Raw genomic sequence first — 16866 nt, 5'->3', positions numbered from 1 at the left:
TAATCATCAAGTTCTTTCAAATCTAGAACTTCTAAATCTGTGATAGCTCTTCCCTGTTTCCATCCACAATGCCACTCAACTTTTTAATACCCTGATGTTATCATATTCCTCTGCTAAAATTTTTTTAGTGACTGATGATAGGAAATTAAACTATTATATGTCATACAAGGTCTTTTATGACTTGGTCCTTTATAATGTCCAGAATTATTTCTTGCCTTCCCTCAACCTCTTATAATTTATGCAACAGTAGTAGCAATAACAGTAAGTAGAATGAAACAAATTACTTACAGTTTCTAAAAGAAGCTATATTCCTTCACCTCTTAGTTTATATCTATATTGCTCTTTCTTCAAAGGATGATGGTAATTTGCCCATTTGGTTAATTTACTGACAACCCGGATCAAAAGCTTTCTCCTCTAACACATCTTCCTCTGAGTGCCCATGAAACTTAAAACTGTCTTTTATTATTTATTATTGAATTGACATAAAAGTTTATATTAGCTTTGGGTATACAACATACTGATTAAATCATTCTACACATTACTCAATGCTCACTATAACTACAGTTACCATCTGTCATCATACATTATTATAATATTACTGGCAATAGTTCCTAAGCTATACTTTCCATTTCCATGACTTATTTTATTTTATATCATATTTACTTTATAATCCTCTTCACCTATTTTGCCCATCCTCCATCAACCTTCCCTCTGGCAACCACCAGTTTGTTCTCTGTATTTAAAAGTCTTGGTTTATTGTTTGCTCATTCATTTTATTTTTTACAAGTGAAGTCATATGGTATTTGTTTTTCTCTGATTTCTTTTATTTGCCACAATACTCTCTAGGTGCATCCATATTGTCACAAATGGAAAGATCTCATTCTTTTTTATGGCTGAGTAACACTCTACTGCGTGTGTGTGCATACTCACATATATATACATACACATACCACAATTTATTATTCATTCATCAACTGAGCATTTGGGTTCCTTCCATATCTTGGCCACTGCATATAATGTTGCAATAAAGATTGGGATGCATATACCTTTTCAAATGAGTATTTCTGTTTTTAAGACATTTTTGGTTTTAGATTTGATAGAATGAATGAGAAAGAGAACATGAGCGAGGACATAGGCAAAGGGAAAAGCAGGCTCCCCACTGAGCAGGAAGCCCTATGTGGGGCTCGATCCCAGGACCCCAGGATCATGACCTGAGCCGAAGACAGCTGCTTAACTGACTGAGCCACCCAGGTGCCCATATTTCTGTTTTTTGGGGGTAAATACCCAGTAATGGAATTACTGGATTGTACAATATTTCTGTTTTTACTTTATTAAGTTCAGTACTGATTTCCATAGTGGTTGCACCAATTTTTATTCCTACCAATATGCTGGTGCTTGACCTTTTCACAAGTACCAAAAAGGAGTCATTTATGAGACTGACACGCTACCTACTGCGCTAACGAGGCACCTCCAAAAAGGAGTCATTTAGAGGTCCCTGTCCTTAATTATAAACAGCAGCCTTTTCAATTTTGGCTGCATTTTGCTCAGAGCACATGACAGAATGTGTAAATAAACCAGACAGACAGCTAAATGACTATTTGGATGAATTTGATATGTATTTTTATGAAACTACATTCTCTACAAAGCAGTAAAAAGTTGACCTTAGGCACCAGAAGAATCCAAGTACTGAGTAAATCAAAGAATATAAGTTTGTAATTCAAGTTAATCTTTCAATAGCTAAAACTGAAGGGCAGGATCTCTCATAGGCAACTTTTAAATTTCTGCAGTTGAGGTATCAGAGCAGATAACCAGAAGTTTTGCAAATATTGTTCATGAAAAGATAGAGAATGTATTTCCAATATAAAAAATTGAAATTAATCCTCCACATCCCCCTCAATACTTGTTATTTCTTGTCTTTTGTATACTGGCCATCTTGACTGGTATGAAGTAGTATCTCATTGTGGTTCTGATTTGCATTTCCCTGATGATTAGTGACATTGAGGATTTTTTTTATGTGTTTGTTTCCATGTGTTTTTTTTTTTTTTCACCTGTTTGTCTTCACTGGAAAAATGTCCATCCGGGTCTTCTGCTCATTTTTTTAAATCAGATTATTTGCTTGCTTGGGGCTGAGTTGTATCAGTTCTTAATACATTTGGGGCATTAACTTCTTACTGGATATATATAATTTGTAAATATTTTCTCCTGTTAAACAGGTTGCCTTTTTATTTTGTTGGTGGTTTCCTTTGCTGTGCAAAAGCCTTTTATTTGGGTGTATTTTAGTTCATTTTCACTTTTGTTTCCCTTGCCTGAGGAAACACAGCCATAAATATGTTGCTAAGGCTGAGTAGAACAAAACTGAAGGTATCACAATCCCAGATTTCCAGAAAGACTACAAAGCTACAGTAATCAAAACACTATGGTGCTGGCACAAAACCAGACACATAGATCAATGGAACAAGATAGTCACAGAAATAAACCCACATCTATATGTCAATTAACCTACAACAAAGGAGGTAAGAATACAGAATGGGGAAGAGTCTTTCCAAAAAATGATATTTGGAAAACTGGACCGCTTCATTTGAAAAAATAAAAACAAACCACTTTTCCTATACCATACATAAAAATGAATTCAAAATGGATTAAAGATCCAAATCTAAGAACGGAAACCATAAACTCCTAAAAGAAAACTTAGAAGTGTCTTTTACTAAGTTTTAGCTGCCTTTTGTAAAAACCCCAATTGGAGCAACTGTATCTAAATGCACTAGGTTTTTTGTTTGTTTCAGTATAGCTACTAGACTATAACTTCTGAAAGATACGTTCCATGTCCTTTTATCTCTGTACCTTTCATCATCTCGTGCATAATAGAATCTAAGTATCAAAAGAGCAGAAACTTTTGTTATTTTACCACTGTGGCCACAGTGTCTACCTAGCGTATAAAAGACACTCAATAGGGCGCCTGGGTGGCTCAGTGGGTTAAGCCGCTGCCTTCGGCTCAGGTCATGATCTCAGGGTCCTGGGATAGAGTCCCGCATTGGGCTCTCTGCTCAGCAGGGAGCCTGCTTCCTCCTCTCTCTCTCTGCCTGCCTCTCTGCCTACTTGTGATCTCTCTCTGTCAAATAAATAAATAAAATCTTTTAAAAAAAAAAGACACTCAATAAATTATATTAAATGCATTCATAATATGCAGTCAATGCATATTTATTGAAGACAAAAAGAGAAAACAGTGTAGTAGAAAATATAGTGTCAAGTAAGACTCTGAAGCAGCGCCTGGGTGGCTCAGTCGGTTGAGGATCAGACTCTTGATTTCTGCTCAGAATCTTGGGCTCAAGCCCCGCATTGGGCGTCCTGCTCAGTGGGGAGTCTGCTTGTCCCTCTAACTCTGTACCTCCCTCTGCTCTCTTTCTCTCTCTCTAAAATAAATTATAATAAAATTTAAAAAAATATTAAGAGTCTGAATCTTTGAGTATGTTATCTTTAACAAGTCATTTCATCTCTCTAAATCAGAGTCTCTTTTGCACTGAAGCTCTTACAGAATCAAGCCCTTATAGGTTAGGAATGAAGTACATAAAGCTCCTAGCACAAAACCTGGACTGTTGTAAAAATCACACACCCTTATTATAAGCAGCAGTTACAACTTACATAACCAATGTTTATAGCTCTTTCAGTATTCTTAAACATACAACAATGTTGACCATAGGACACTGAAACCTAAATGCTTTCATCTTGGAAGAAATTTTATAGAATTTACAGAAAGAATTTTTAAAATATCTAAATTGACTCATAAAACAAACTGAGAGTTTCCAGGGGGAGAAGGGTAAGGAGAGGGTGGTGTGGTTATGGACATTGGGGAAGGTATGTGCTATGGTGAGTACTGTGTATAAACCTGGTGATTCACAAACCTGTACCCCTGGAGGTAATAATACATTATATGTTAATAAAAAAATTAAAAATTTTTTAAAAATCTGGATTGGTTTGTCTTAAAGCATATTACAGGTTTGCAAAGGTGTTAATTTTATTTCTAAATCCAAGCTAGAATTTCCCCAGAATAAAAAAAAATATTAATCTCAGAGGAAATTTTTTGATAAAAACTAACTTTAAAACAAAGTAAACTGCCAATAATAAAATATGACATAACAACAACTGACTTAACTGGAAAGATAATGGAAGATGTACTTTACCTCATCAAATCCAAAGTCCCATGACTGCTTAGAACACAATTCTTCCAAAGACATATTACACCTAAGGACCATAAATAAATAAGATGCTTTTAAAGTGTGCCTTATTTCCTATTGAAAATTATTACTCTAAGTTATGGTTTCCAAAGTTGGCTTCAGGTCAGAATTATAAGAGAAGTTTTTTTGAAAAACAATTCATAAGCTCCAACCTAAAGAGTTTATTTATTACGTGTGGATCAAATGTGACATTTTTAATTTTAAAAAGTCACCCCCCTCAAGTGATGTAGACCTGCAGCCAGACTTGGGAATTGTGTTCTAAATCAGTTTCATAAAGTACATTTTAAAATTCAAGGCCTACCATGCTGTTTTTCATTCACAAGTTTCTGAATATTTAGGGATTTGACAACAAAGCAGCTAATTTATTGATTTTATTAAATAAGGTGTGACTCTTCATTTTAAATAATTTACTGTGTCAATCCCATTAAAATAGCAACTATACGCTCTTTTTTATAAATAGGAATTTTAAATACTTCCCTAAGAAAGTATTTTCAAAATAAAAATATATTCTAGTTAGTGATTTTCAGTTACCAAAATGTGACTAAATCACAATTATTACCAAGAAAGTTTGGGCTATTCTGAAACCAGAAATTTTGTTTAATTCCCTATAAATAACAGTCCCATAAAATGTTAATATGCTTATGCCATTAACGTTGAATTCTATCACTCTCTTGTTCTGATTCTATACTAACCAATCAACCTTCCCAAGGAGAGCTGAACCAAAAGTTAGAAAATATGCTTACCATGCAAGTAAGCATTCCTATATTATGTGACTCGACTCTTCCTCACTGTAAATTAATAAACTACATTCTGGTGAGTATACAAGTTTCTTGAACACATAAGTGAGTTTTCTCAAACTTTATTAATACTAAGATTCCAGATATTTTTGCAATAGCAAATATGAGCACCATCCTCTCAAATAAGTTGATATTACCAAGATTCTGACAGCTGAGAAGTCTTCCCTGAGGCTAGTCTATCCAATTCCAGAAAGCAATATGCCTACTGACTTTTCATCAATTCAAACATTCAACATGCACCATCCTAGATCCTGATTTGTAGTCCCCAGATTTACCTAAAAACTTACATATGATTCACTGGGAATTTCTGACTTCCCTTCTGTGGTGTCTTCACTTGGAAATCACATTTAAATTTTCCTTTAAAAATAAAAGTATGCGTTGAATTCAAAACCTTAACAGAGATTACTTGTTTTTTAATTTGAAGCTTACAAACTACATAGAAGAACATTACTGATCCAAAAAGTCTTATAAAAGAATGTCATTCTATTTTTAACTTCCTATTTTTACACACACACACACGCACACACACACACACACTGAAAACAAAAAAATCCCAATAGATTATGTTTTCTATGTATAACACTCACCTTTTTTTTCAGAGCTGGATGCATAACAATTATTTTCAAAAGATGCACTAAGAGTATTTCTTTCATTATTATGGTACTCTTCTTGATACCTCTTGTTTGGCTGACACTTTTCTGGACAACTTGTTTTATTAAAAGTAGAATTACTAACAGTCAATTCTGGATCTGAAAAAATACTTCTAATGTATCTACCAGTTGGATCATTTTTATTATAACTTGTGATTGCACAAATATCTCCCATACTATCATCACCACACTTGTCAAACGTTTTCTTTATCCTCTGTTGATCTATGTTTAATAAATTGGTGACATTTTCACGAGTAAAAGAGTTACAATTCTCCGATTTAAGGCTGGTTGTTGGCTGGTTCACACCTGCAAGAAAATTTGAAACCTCTCTTCTATTTTCTCCCCAATTATGTTGTACTGATTGTTTTTCGGTAAGGAATTCTGACTGTCTTCGTTCATTCATGCTTCCACATTCTTCATCCATAACCACAACAGGTCCAGTAAGGAAATTCCTACTGTCTGGACTTTGAGATAAATAAAAATATATTTAGCAAGAAAAATATATAGCATTTTCATTTCAAAACAACTAAATTCTTAGAGAACATACTGAGCAACTACTAATACTTACCTACACTATGTTTTAATTTTTTTAATTTAAATACACAATTTGCTTTGGGTCAAAATTTGTCTAATGTACTATTCTAGTACATTAGTGAGTATAAAATAATCTACACTTAATTCAGTATTTCAAAATGAAAATTAGCATAGGTTCAATTTACTGTTATATTAACAAAAAAAAAAAAAAACCCGTAGTTTGTCTTAACATCTATAGTAAGATCTAGTGAATAACCTGAACAATTACTATGTATACTTCTGCTTCATTTAACCATATAAAGATATGTGATTACCCTGTTAAACATAAATCAAATAGTCATGAGAATATTATAGTATTATAATAGATTTTTCTCAACCTAACAACTCTGAAGTTACCAAGGCAGAAAAGTAGATACAAATGCATATATAAATAATAAAGCCAAAATACAAATTAGATGAAAAGGTTAGACTAGATAAATTTTAAGTTCCTTTCTAATGCAGAAATCATAATTCTACTTTATGTCCAACTTGTATCAAATCAAAGTATCAAAGGACATAATTAGAAATCAAGATATTTCAAAATTTGTTGTTACTGATGATCAAAAAATTCACTTGGGGTTGGATTGTTCCAGAGGTTGGAGGTACCAAGAAATTTAGAAAAGAAATATAGGCCACTAAAAATCTGACTGATTTCCAATTTTACTTATTTATTTTTTTTAAAGAATTTATTTATTTATTTGACAGAGAGAAATCACAAGTAGGCAGAGAGGCAGGCAGAGAGGAGGAAAGCAGGCTCCCCGCTGAGCAGAGAGCCCAATGTGGGGCTCGATCCCAGGACCCCGAGATCATGACCTGAGCCGAAGGCAGAGGCTCCAACACACTGAGCCACCCAGGCGCCCCTCCAATTTTATTTTTTAAGTTATTTTTAAACACCTAACAAGCAGGTATACTTGTTGTGTTCCAGACACTATGCCATGTGTTGTGGACAGAGAAATAAAAAAGTTCAATTTGCTGTTAAGGAGAGTTATTTTACCCACAAATGTTCACAGATCACAATCCTACACTATTAATCAACATAGGTCTCACTGGGGTTTGGGGCAATATAATGCTGTTATATTATACCAAAAGGCATAACACATAGCATGCAATAATATACAACAGTAACACCAGAGAAATTATTACTCTAAATTTTAAAAAATGTAAAGACAGACTTATCTATATATATTAAGCAGATATTTAATGTATGCCTATTATGTGGTAGGGAGATAATACAGCTTATATTCTCGTTAAGGAAAATAATAATAACTATTAATAAGAACAAAGGATAAAAGAAATACAGAAATAAACAAATAAAGAAGATAGTTACAGTGCCTTTATAGATGCTACAAGATCATATGATGGAATAACTTGTGTTAGAAGTCCTGTATCAGATGGTGTGGTTGGAAAAGCCCCCAGTAAAAAAGTGATAAATAAGTGAAAGACCCAGAATGGTTAAACATGTGAAGAAAGGAGTAAACCTACTCTAAGGGGACAGAGTAATAAGCACAAAAGCAAAATATGCCATACATTTGAGAAACAAAAAGGAAAGAACAGGGGTGTCTGGGTGGCTCAGTAGGTTAAGCATCTGCCTCTAGTTCAGGTCATGATCTCAGAGTCCTGGGATGGAGTCCCAAGTTGGGCTCCCTGCTCAGTGGGAAGTCCGCTTCTCCCTCTGCCCCTCCCCCAGCTTGTGCTATCTTATCATTCTCACAAATAAATTAAATCTTAAAAAAAAAAAAAAAGATTGAATAGAATCAGTGAAGGAAATGGCCCCAAATTACACAGAACTTAGTATTTCTAATTCTAGTATAATTAATATACAGTGCTACATTAATTTCAGGTATACAATATAATGATGCAATAATTCTATACATTACTCAGTGCTTAACATGGTAAGTATACTCTTAATCCCCTTTACCTATTTTACTGACCCTTCCCACCCACTTCCCCTCTGGTAACCACCAGTTTGTTTTCTAAATTTAAGTGTCTGGCTTTTTGTCTCTTTTTTCTTTGTTCATGTGTTTTTATTTTTTATGGCTGAGTAATATTCCACTGGGTGTTTTTGTGTGTGTGTGTGTGTCCTTTATCCACTATGGATGGACACTTGGGTTGATGCCATAATTAAGCCATTGTAAATAATGCTGCAATAAACAAAGGAGTACATACATTTTTTGAATTAGTGTTTTAATTTTCTTGAACACCCAGTAGTGGAATTACTTGGTCATATGAATAGAGCTTCATTTTTTAAAAGAACAATAAGAAACACTGAAAGGTTCTAAATACAAAAGTAAAACTGACTTGCTTTTTGCCCTGAAAAATATCAGTTTGACTGCCAGGTGAATATAAGTTTCAAACTTCCAACTGGCCAAAATGAAGCAAGAGGAACTAGACTTACCCTCCTGACTGGTGCAATTAAAAACACTAGACACAATATATGAGATAAAAGTTTTCATATATGGAGGCACCTAGGTGGCTCAGTGGGTTAAAGCCTCTGCCTTTGGCTCAGATCATGATCCCAGGGTCCTGGCATCGAGCCCACATCAGGCTCTCTGCTCAGCAGGGAGCCTGCTTCCTCCCCTCTCTCTGCCTGCCTCTGCCTTCTTGTGATCTCTGTCAAATAAATAAATAAAATCTTAAAAAAAAAAAAAAGTTTTCATATATGGACCATCAAGTAGAAAAGGATAATGATTCTTGAGAAAGAAAGCAATTGAGGCGAACCTCATGACTGCTCCCAGCTTACTGCCTACAGAAGGTATACAAGCCATAGAATATAAACGGACATCCCAGTCAGAGCTCACAGATTCCCTTTGTTGAGAAAACAGAGCTGGGGGTTCTAAAAGAATACAGAGGATAGAGTTCACACGGCAGAGTATCCTTAGGAGAGTGCTTCAAGGAGAGAGCATTCTGGAGATATAGGGAGAGTTCTCAAATCTTCAGCTAAGCATTGATCAGCACATGCATATGAAGAAATAATACCCAAGGCTGGAGGTGGGGAGGAGAATAAAGTATCTAACAGGATAAGATGGGAAAATTTTGTTTGTATCAACCAGAGTGGAAAAACCTCATAATTCAAAAGGAATCACAGAGTATTCAGAAGGGTATTGCCTCAGCAGAGGGCAAAATTAAGTATAGGCTAAAGGCATATGTGGTCCTGCCTAACAAAATTTAAAGCAAACCTCAGTAAAACCATAGTATTTCCAAATAACTAAACTGTATCCAGAATAAAGCTTAGGATAGTTTATAGGGATACAAACATCTCCGGACAACCAAAAACATGAAAATCAGAATTCACAGAATCCAAATAAAATTACCAGGAATAAAAAGAAGCAGAAAGTACAACCCATAAGAAGAAAAATCAATTAGAAACAGACCAAAAAATGACAAAATGCTAGTATTTGTAGACAAAGACATCAAAAAAGTTAGAGGAAAGACTGAGCATGTTAAAATAAATGCATGGGAGATATAAATAAAAGTTAAATCAAGCTTACAGAGATGAAAAGTATACTAAACAGATTTATGAGTAGATGAGACATCAAAGAAGATACAACTACTGATTCTAGAGATAAAGCAATATAATTTACATAAGGTGAAACAGAGAAAAAATACTGAAAATATATAAATAAAGCATCAGTAAACTGGGACACAACTTCAATTGGACTAAGTTAATGTAATCTGAGTCCCCAAAAAGGAAAAAGAAATCAGAAAAAATATTTTAAAAATTAATGGCTGATCTGTTTCCAAATTTGATAAAAACAGTGAGTCCACAGATTTAAAAAGCTCAACACAGCCTAAACACAGGAAGTATAAAGAAAATGAACATTCTAATCAATGGATAAAAATCCATGGTAGAAAGTACATGACAGAGAATCCATGATAGAAAAATCTTAAAAACAGAAAAACCATATATTGTAGATACAGATATTAAGATAAAAATGACAGCAAATTTCTAGTTAGAAACAATGCAAGTCAAAAGACATCTTTCAAAAAGAGTAAAACACAGACAAGTATACAAAAGAGAAATTAATCACTGGCAGACCCATACTAGAAGAAATGTTGAAGTCTTCAGAATTGAAGGAAAACATCACCAGATGAAATTCTAGATCTACACAAAATCAAGACCACCAAAAATGGTGGTGAGAAGGCAAATTGTGCAACCAGTCTGGAAAACAGTATGGAGGTTCCTTAGAATATTATAAATAGAGCTACCCTACAACTGAGCAATTGCACTACTCTTTTTTACTACAGATGTAGTAAAAAAGAAGGGGCATATGCACCCCATTGTTCACAGCAGCAATATCCACAGTGTCCATGCCAAGATGTCCTTCAACAGATGAATGGATAAAGAAGATGTGGTTCGTTTATACAATGGAGTATTACTCAGCTATCAGAAAGGATGAATACCTACCGCTTGCATTGACATGGAAGGAATTGAGGAGATTATGCTAAGTGAAATAAGTCAGTCAGGGAACTCCTGGGTGGCTTAGATGGTTGGGCATCTTTGGCTCGGGTCAGGATCCCAGGGTACTGGGATCGAGCCCCACATTGGGCTCCCTGCTCAGCGGGGAGTCTGCTTCTATCTCCCTCCCCACTGTCCTCCCTGCTTGTGCTCTCTCACTCTCTCTGTCAAATAAATAAATAAAATCTTTAAAAAATAAAAATAATAAGTCAATCAGAGAAAAACAATTATCATATGGTTTCACTCATCTGTGGAATGTAAGGAGTAGCACAGAGGACCATATGGGAAGGGAGGGAAAACTGAATGGGAAGAAATCAAAGAGGGAGACAAACCGTGAGACTTTTAACTCTGGGAAACAAACTGAGGGTTGCGGAAGGGAGGGGAGTGGAATGAAAGTGTAACTAGGTGATGGGCATTAAGGAGGGCACGCGATCTGATGAGCACTGGGTGTTACACACAACTAATGAATCACTGAACACTACATCAAAAACTAATGGTGTACTATATGTTGGCTAACTGGATTTAAATAAATAAAAAAAAAAAAAAGATATTTAGCCTCAGGACAAACTCCAGGGAATCACTCATGGTTTCTATTTTGCTCATAAATGTTGATTAAGAAAGTTAAAAAAGGGGGTTTCTATGTGGCTCAAAAGATTAAGTGTCTGCGTTTTGGCTCAGGTCACGATCTCCAGGTCCTGGACCAAGCCCTGCATCTGGCTCCCAGCTCAGCAAGGAGTATACTTCTCCCTCTCCCTTTGCCTCTCTCCCCTGATCATGCTCTGTCTCTGTCTCCAATGAATACATTAAAAAAAAAAAAAAAAGAGGGTTTAAAAATAAAGAGAATGAATTCTTGCCATTTGTGACAAAATGGATGGAGCTTGAAGGTATTATGCTAAGTGAAATAAGCCACACAGGGCAAGAAAAATGCCATGTAGTTTACCTATATAGAGAATCTAAAAAATAAAACAAGCAAACAAAACAAAATTCATGAATACAAAAGATAAGCTGGTGTTTGCCAGAGGGGAGCTAAGTTGGGGTGTGGGTCAAGTGGGTCAAGAGGTTAAAAAAAAATTCCAATTATAAAATAAGTTGTGGGAATGTACAGAATGGTGATTATAGTCAGTAATATTACACTGTATACTTGAAAGTTACTAAGAATAAATCTTAAATATTCTCATTACAAAAAAATTATAACTTTGTATGGTGACAAATGGTAACTAAACTTATTGTGCTCATTTTACAACATATACAAAGATTTAATTATAATTTATACCTGAAACTAGTATAATGTTATAGGCCAATCAGTTTTAAATTTAAAAAAATGACCAGGAGGGGCGCCTGGGTGGCTCAGTGTGTTAAGCCTCTGCCTTCGGCTCAGGTCACGGATCTCAGGGTCCTGGGATCGAGCCCCGAATCGGGCTCTCTGCTCAGCAGAGAGCCTGCTTCCTCCTCTCTCTCTGCCTGCCTCTCTGCCTACTTTTGATCTCTGTCAAATAAATAAACAAAATCTTAAAAAAAAAAAAAATGCCCAGGAAAAAGAAGGAAGACACAACTCATATTAGTAATGAGAGAATGACATCACTTTAAGTGTTAAAAATTTTAAATACATAGTAAGAGAATATTATGGATAACTTTAAGTCAAAATTCTACAACATAGATAAAATAGATGCACTCTTTGTATGACAAACTACCAAAGCTCACTAAAAATAATAATAATAATAATAATAATAATCATCATCATCATCTGACTACCCTGTATCTCATTTGGAAATTATAGTAACACAAAACAAAAAAAACCTTCCTACCGAAAAACTCCATACCAAGCAGCTTCACTGATGAACTCTATCAGACATTTAAGAAAGAAATGGTACCAATTCTACATTAACTCTTTCAGAAAATTACACAGGAAGGAATACTCCCAACTCACTCTATGATATCAACATTAGGCTAACAGCAAACCAGATGAAGATATCAAAAGAAACATAGAAAATAATATCCCTCATAAAGATTAATGCAAAAATTCCTGACAAAATTTTAGCACATCAAACCAAGAAATTCATAACAAGAATAGCACACTGTAACCAAGTGGGGTTTATCTCCAGAATACAAGGCTCATTTAACATTTAAAAATGAATCAGTGTGGGACGGACTTCTGGAATGACATGTGAAAGTCTGGCAAATAAATCCTGCCCCACCCCCTCAAAAAGTAATGACAGTACCAGATAACACTTGTAAAAACAATCATTTCAGAATCTGGAGAGTAACAAAGGCATGCAAATAAACTGAAAAGCAGTACTTCAAGAAAAACTACTAAACCTTATTAGCAGGAACAGTGGGGGTCTGGAATTTTAGCTTCAGGAAGCTACCTTCCTTCCACCCCTACTCCATGGCTGGTACTACCAAGGTTCAGTAGTCTAAAAGACAAGGGAGTCCCATGCCCAGGAATTTGTCAAAAATAATCATTACCTTGGTGGCAAACCATCAGGAAAGCCCAACAGTACAACTAACTGGGGCGGCAATATTTGGAGCAAGCAAAAAAAACATCCAGAAATTTCACAGAGAGATCCAGGGAACAAACAGGTATAATGACCTCTAATAAACTGCAAGAAACCTCAGTGGTCTGAAAGGCTGCCCACATGTATAAGCCTGTATTCACACTCAGGAGAGGACCTCAAGTGTCTATACTCATCCCTGGTTGAATGTGAAGTCCTTCACATAGGAAGAAGCCTTATTGGCTCAAGATGTTTAAACACAACCTCCCAAGTAATCACTGGCTGGCCTCTAAGCATTGGTGGAAGGAAAATTATAGTCTTAAATGCCTATACTAAACAAAAAGAAAATATCAAGTAAGTTAAAGTTACACTTTAAGAATCTACCCCCAAAAGGGGGGGGGGGGGCAACCAAACCCAAAGCAAGCAGAAGACGGAAATTATAAACATTAAGGCAGAAATCAATGGAATGGAAAACAGAAAAACAGAGAAAAGTGATGAAATACAAAACTTAGTTCTTTAAAAATATCAATAAAATTAGCAAATCTTTAGCTATACTGACCAAGACAAAAAAGAGAAAAGACACAGATCTAGAATTAAAGAAGGGACATCAGGAATGCCTGGGTGGCTAAGTCCTCTATCTGCCTCTGGCTCATGATCCCAGAATGCGGAGATGGAGTACTGCATCAGGCTCCCTGCTCAGCAGGGACATCAACAGTGACTTTACAGAAATTAAAAGGTTTTCAAGGAAATACCATAAACAAGTTTATACTAACAAATCACACAACTTAGATGAAATGGATAAATTCCTAGAAAAACATACATTACTACAACTGACTCAAGAAGTTAGAAAATGTGGACATTCTAACATTTAGTAGTTAAAAGTCTTCACAGAAAGAAAAGCTCAGATGCAAAAACACTTAAAGAAAAAAATCACACCAATTCTCCACTAATTCTTCCAGTAAATGGAGGAGGACACAACTTCCAGCTTATTCTATAAGGTTAGTATTACTTTGGCACCAAAGACACTAACAACAAAATATATATATATATTCACACCAATTTTCATGAATAGAGACATAAAAATCACCAAAAAAATAGTAACAAACTAAATCCTACAATATATGAAGAGGATTATATACCATGACCAAGCAGCTTTTATCCCAGGAACCCAAAGTGGTTTAATATTTGAAGATAAAGTAATATACAATGTATTAACAGAATAAAGGTGGAAAAAACTACATGATAATCTCAAGAGACTCATAAAGAATGTTTGACAAAATCCATGATACAAACTTTAAAAGAACTAGGAATAGAAGGGAATTTCCTAAACCTGAAAAAGGACAACTACAAAAAACCTATGGCTAACATAATAGTGAAATGTTTTTTCTTTAAGACTAAGGATAATGCAAGCATGCCCACTCTTGGCTGCCTGCTTGCTATGCAACACTGTACCAGAGGTTCTAGTTACTGCAGTAGTCAAGAAAAAGAAGTAAAAGGCATCCTGACTGAAAAGAGAGAGGTAAAAATACTTATATTTATGGACAACATAATCCAGTATGGTTAAAAAAAAAAAAAAAAGAACTAAAGAATCCATAAAACCTCTAGAACTCATAATGAGATCAGCAAGATCACAGGAGATAAGATTAATGTAAAAAATTATATTCCTGTATTTTATCAATGAACAATCCAAAAATGAAATTAATAATAAATACCATTCACACCAGGATAAAGAGAATAAAATAAGTAGGAATAAATTCAGCCAAAGAAGCACAAGGCTTATTTACTGAAAGCACAATAACATTACATTAAAGAAGTTAAAGAAAAGTAAGTCTGACATACAAAGATGAGTAACATATGACCTCACCTGTATGTGGACTCTAAAAGGTGACATTCCAAGAAGCAAGGAGAGAACTGCCAGGAGCTAGGGAATGGCAGAAATTTGGGGGATATTTCCACCTTAAAAAGTTAGTGATTCTTCCAATCCATGAGCACGAAGTATTTCTCCTATTTATTTTTTCTGAATGTCACAACAGCTTCCTTCAAAATAGTCCCAAATTAGAGCTATCCCAGATTTCCATTAAGAATAGAATACTATTTGTACACCTGCAACTAATAAAATACTGTATGTCTACTATACATTAAAAAAATAAAGTATTATATAATATACAGTGGAATAACATACAGAAACAAAAAAGAATTAAGTACTAATCCATGGAATAGCAAGCAACAGCATGGATGAATCTCCATACCAAAAGAAGATCACTATATAATTCTATTTAAATGAAGTTCCAAGACAGAATTGATTAGTATATAGTGACAGGGGTCAGAATGGTGATTACCGTTGGGAGCTATAGACTTGGAGGAGTGTGAGAAAACCTTCCAGTATGTTTGAAATTATCCTCTCCACCTCTCCCTACCTCCCCACCCCACCCTCCCCCCAATCAGCTTTACTGAGATAAAACTGAAAAGAAAAAGCTCCTTGCTCAGCAGAGAGCCTACTTCTCCCTCTGCCTGCCACTCCCTCTCTCTCTCATTAATAAATATAAATAAATAAAAATAAATTGTATATATTAAGGTGTTCAACATGATGATTTCATATAAGTGTAATTTGTGAAGTGATTATAATCAAGCTAACTAGCATATTCATCACCTCACATAACCTTCGCAAGTATATGAGGTAAGTCTACTTAAGAGATACTATATTAACAAACTTCAAGTATGTAATTATTAATTATAGTCACTATGTTGTATACTAGATCCCCAAAATTTATTTGTCTTATAACTGGAAGTCTGTATATTTTGAGTTGTGACTCCCCATTTCTGCAGGGAACATAATTATATGTCACTTACATAAGACTCTAGAAAATAGACTAATCAACAGTGACAGAAAGCAGATAAGCAGATGCTTGGGATAAGAATAAAGGTTGTGAAATGGCCAGAGGAAGATATTACAAAGATAACCAAAGAAACTACTGGTGATGGTGAATATTTTCATTATATTTGACACAGGTCAAAACTTATCAAAGCACGCATTTTAGATAAATTCAGTTTGTTCCATGTTGATTACACATTAATAGAACTGTAAAAAAAAAAAAAATGCGAAAACAGAAAAGGAAAAGAGAAAACAAATTGAAATGTTACAATTCTCCAGGCAAGAGGCAGTAGTGGCTTAGACTGGGATGGAACCTATAGAGGTGAAAATGTGAGTAGGTAAATTTAAAGCTTATTAGAATACAGAATAGTCAAAACTTTGTTGGTGAAATGGATAGTGGGAGTTGAAGGAAAATAAGCAAATCAAGGACTTCTATTTTGATGCCAGTTGCTTTGTGAATAGTAGCATCATTTACTAAAATGAGGAAGACTGAGAGTGAATAGTAGTGACATATACTGAAACAGAGGAAGACTGGGATAGGATTACAGAGTCAAGGTTTCTCACCATGACTACTAGGAGTAATTCAAAATGGTTTTACAAGTTTAATGGATTTTAAAACCATGAACCAGGATCTATATACAACTAGAAAATAAAAGTGGTCACTTACCAACTACCATAAATAAGAAAAATTAATATGTTTAAATAAATGAGAAGTAGATATGCGCATTAGAAAATAATGACTTAAAACTATTTTAGTTAAATACTACATTTAACTTCTAATATATGTTTCCTAG

At 34.8% G+C, this 16866-nt stretch overlaps 1 protein-coding gene across 1 annotated transcript in view; it reads right to left on the bottom strand.

The window, feature by feature from the left end:
• The window catches only part of C6H12orf40 (chromosome 6 C12orf40 homolog), a 59415-nt gene that overhangs the window by 26817 nt on the left and 15732 nt on the right, over positions 1–16866 (bottom strand). Inside the window, 4 exon segments of the mRNA XM_059402897.1 lie at positions 4179–4239; positions 5317–5386; positions 5617–6134; positions 6244–6252. Coding sequence (XP_059258880.1) covers positions 4179–4239; positions 5317–5386; positions 5617–6134; positions 6244–6252 — 658 coding nt within the window.

Source organism: Mustela nigripes, chromosome 6 (assembly GCF_022355385.1).
Source record: "Mustela nigripes isolate SB6536 chromosome 6, MUSNIG.SB6536, whole genome shotgun sequence".
Lineage (NCBI taxonomy): Eukaryota > Metazoa > Chordata > Mammalia > Carnivora > Mustelidae > Mustela > Mustela nigripes.
The sequence above is the reverse complement of the archived record's forward strand: the minus strand, read 5'-3'. Positions and strand labels throughout refer to the sequence as shown.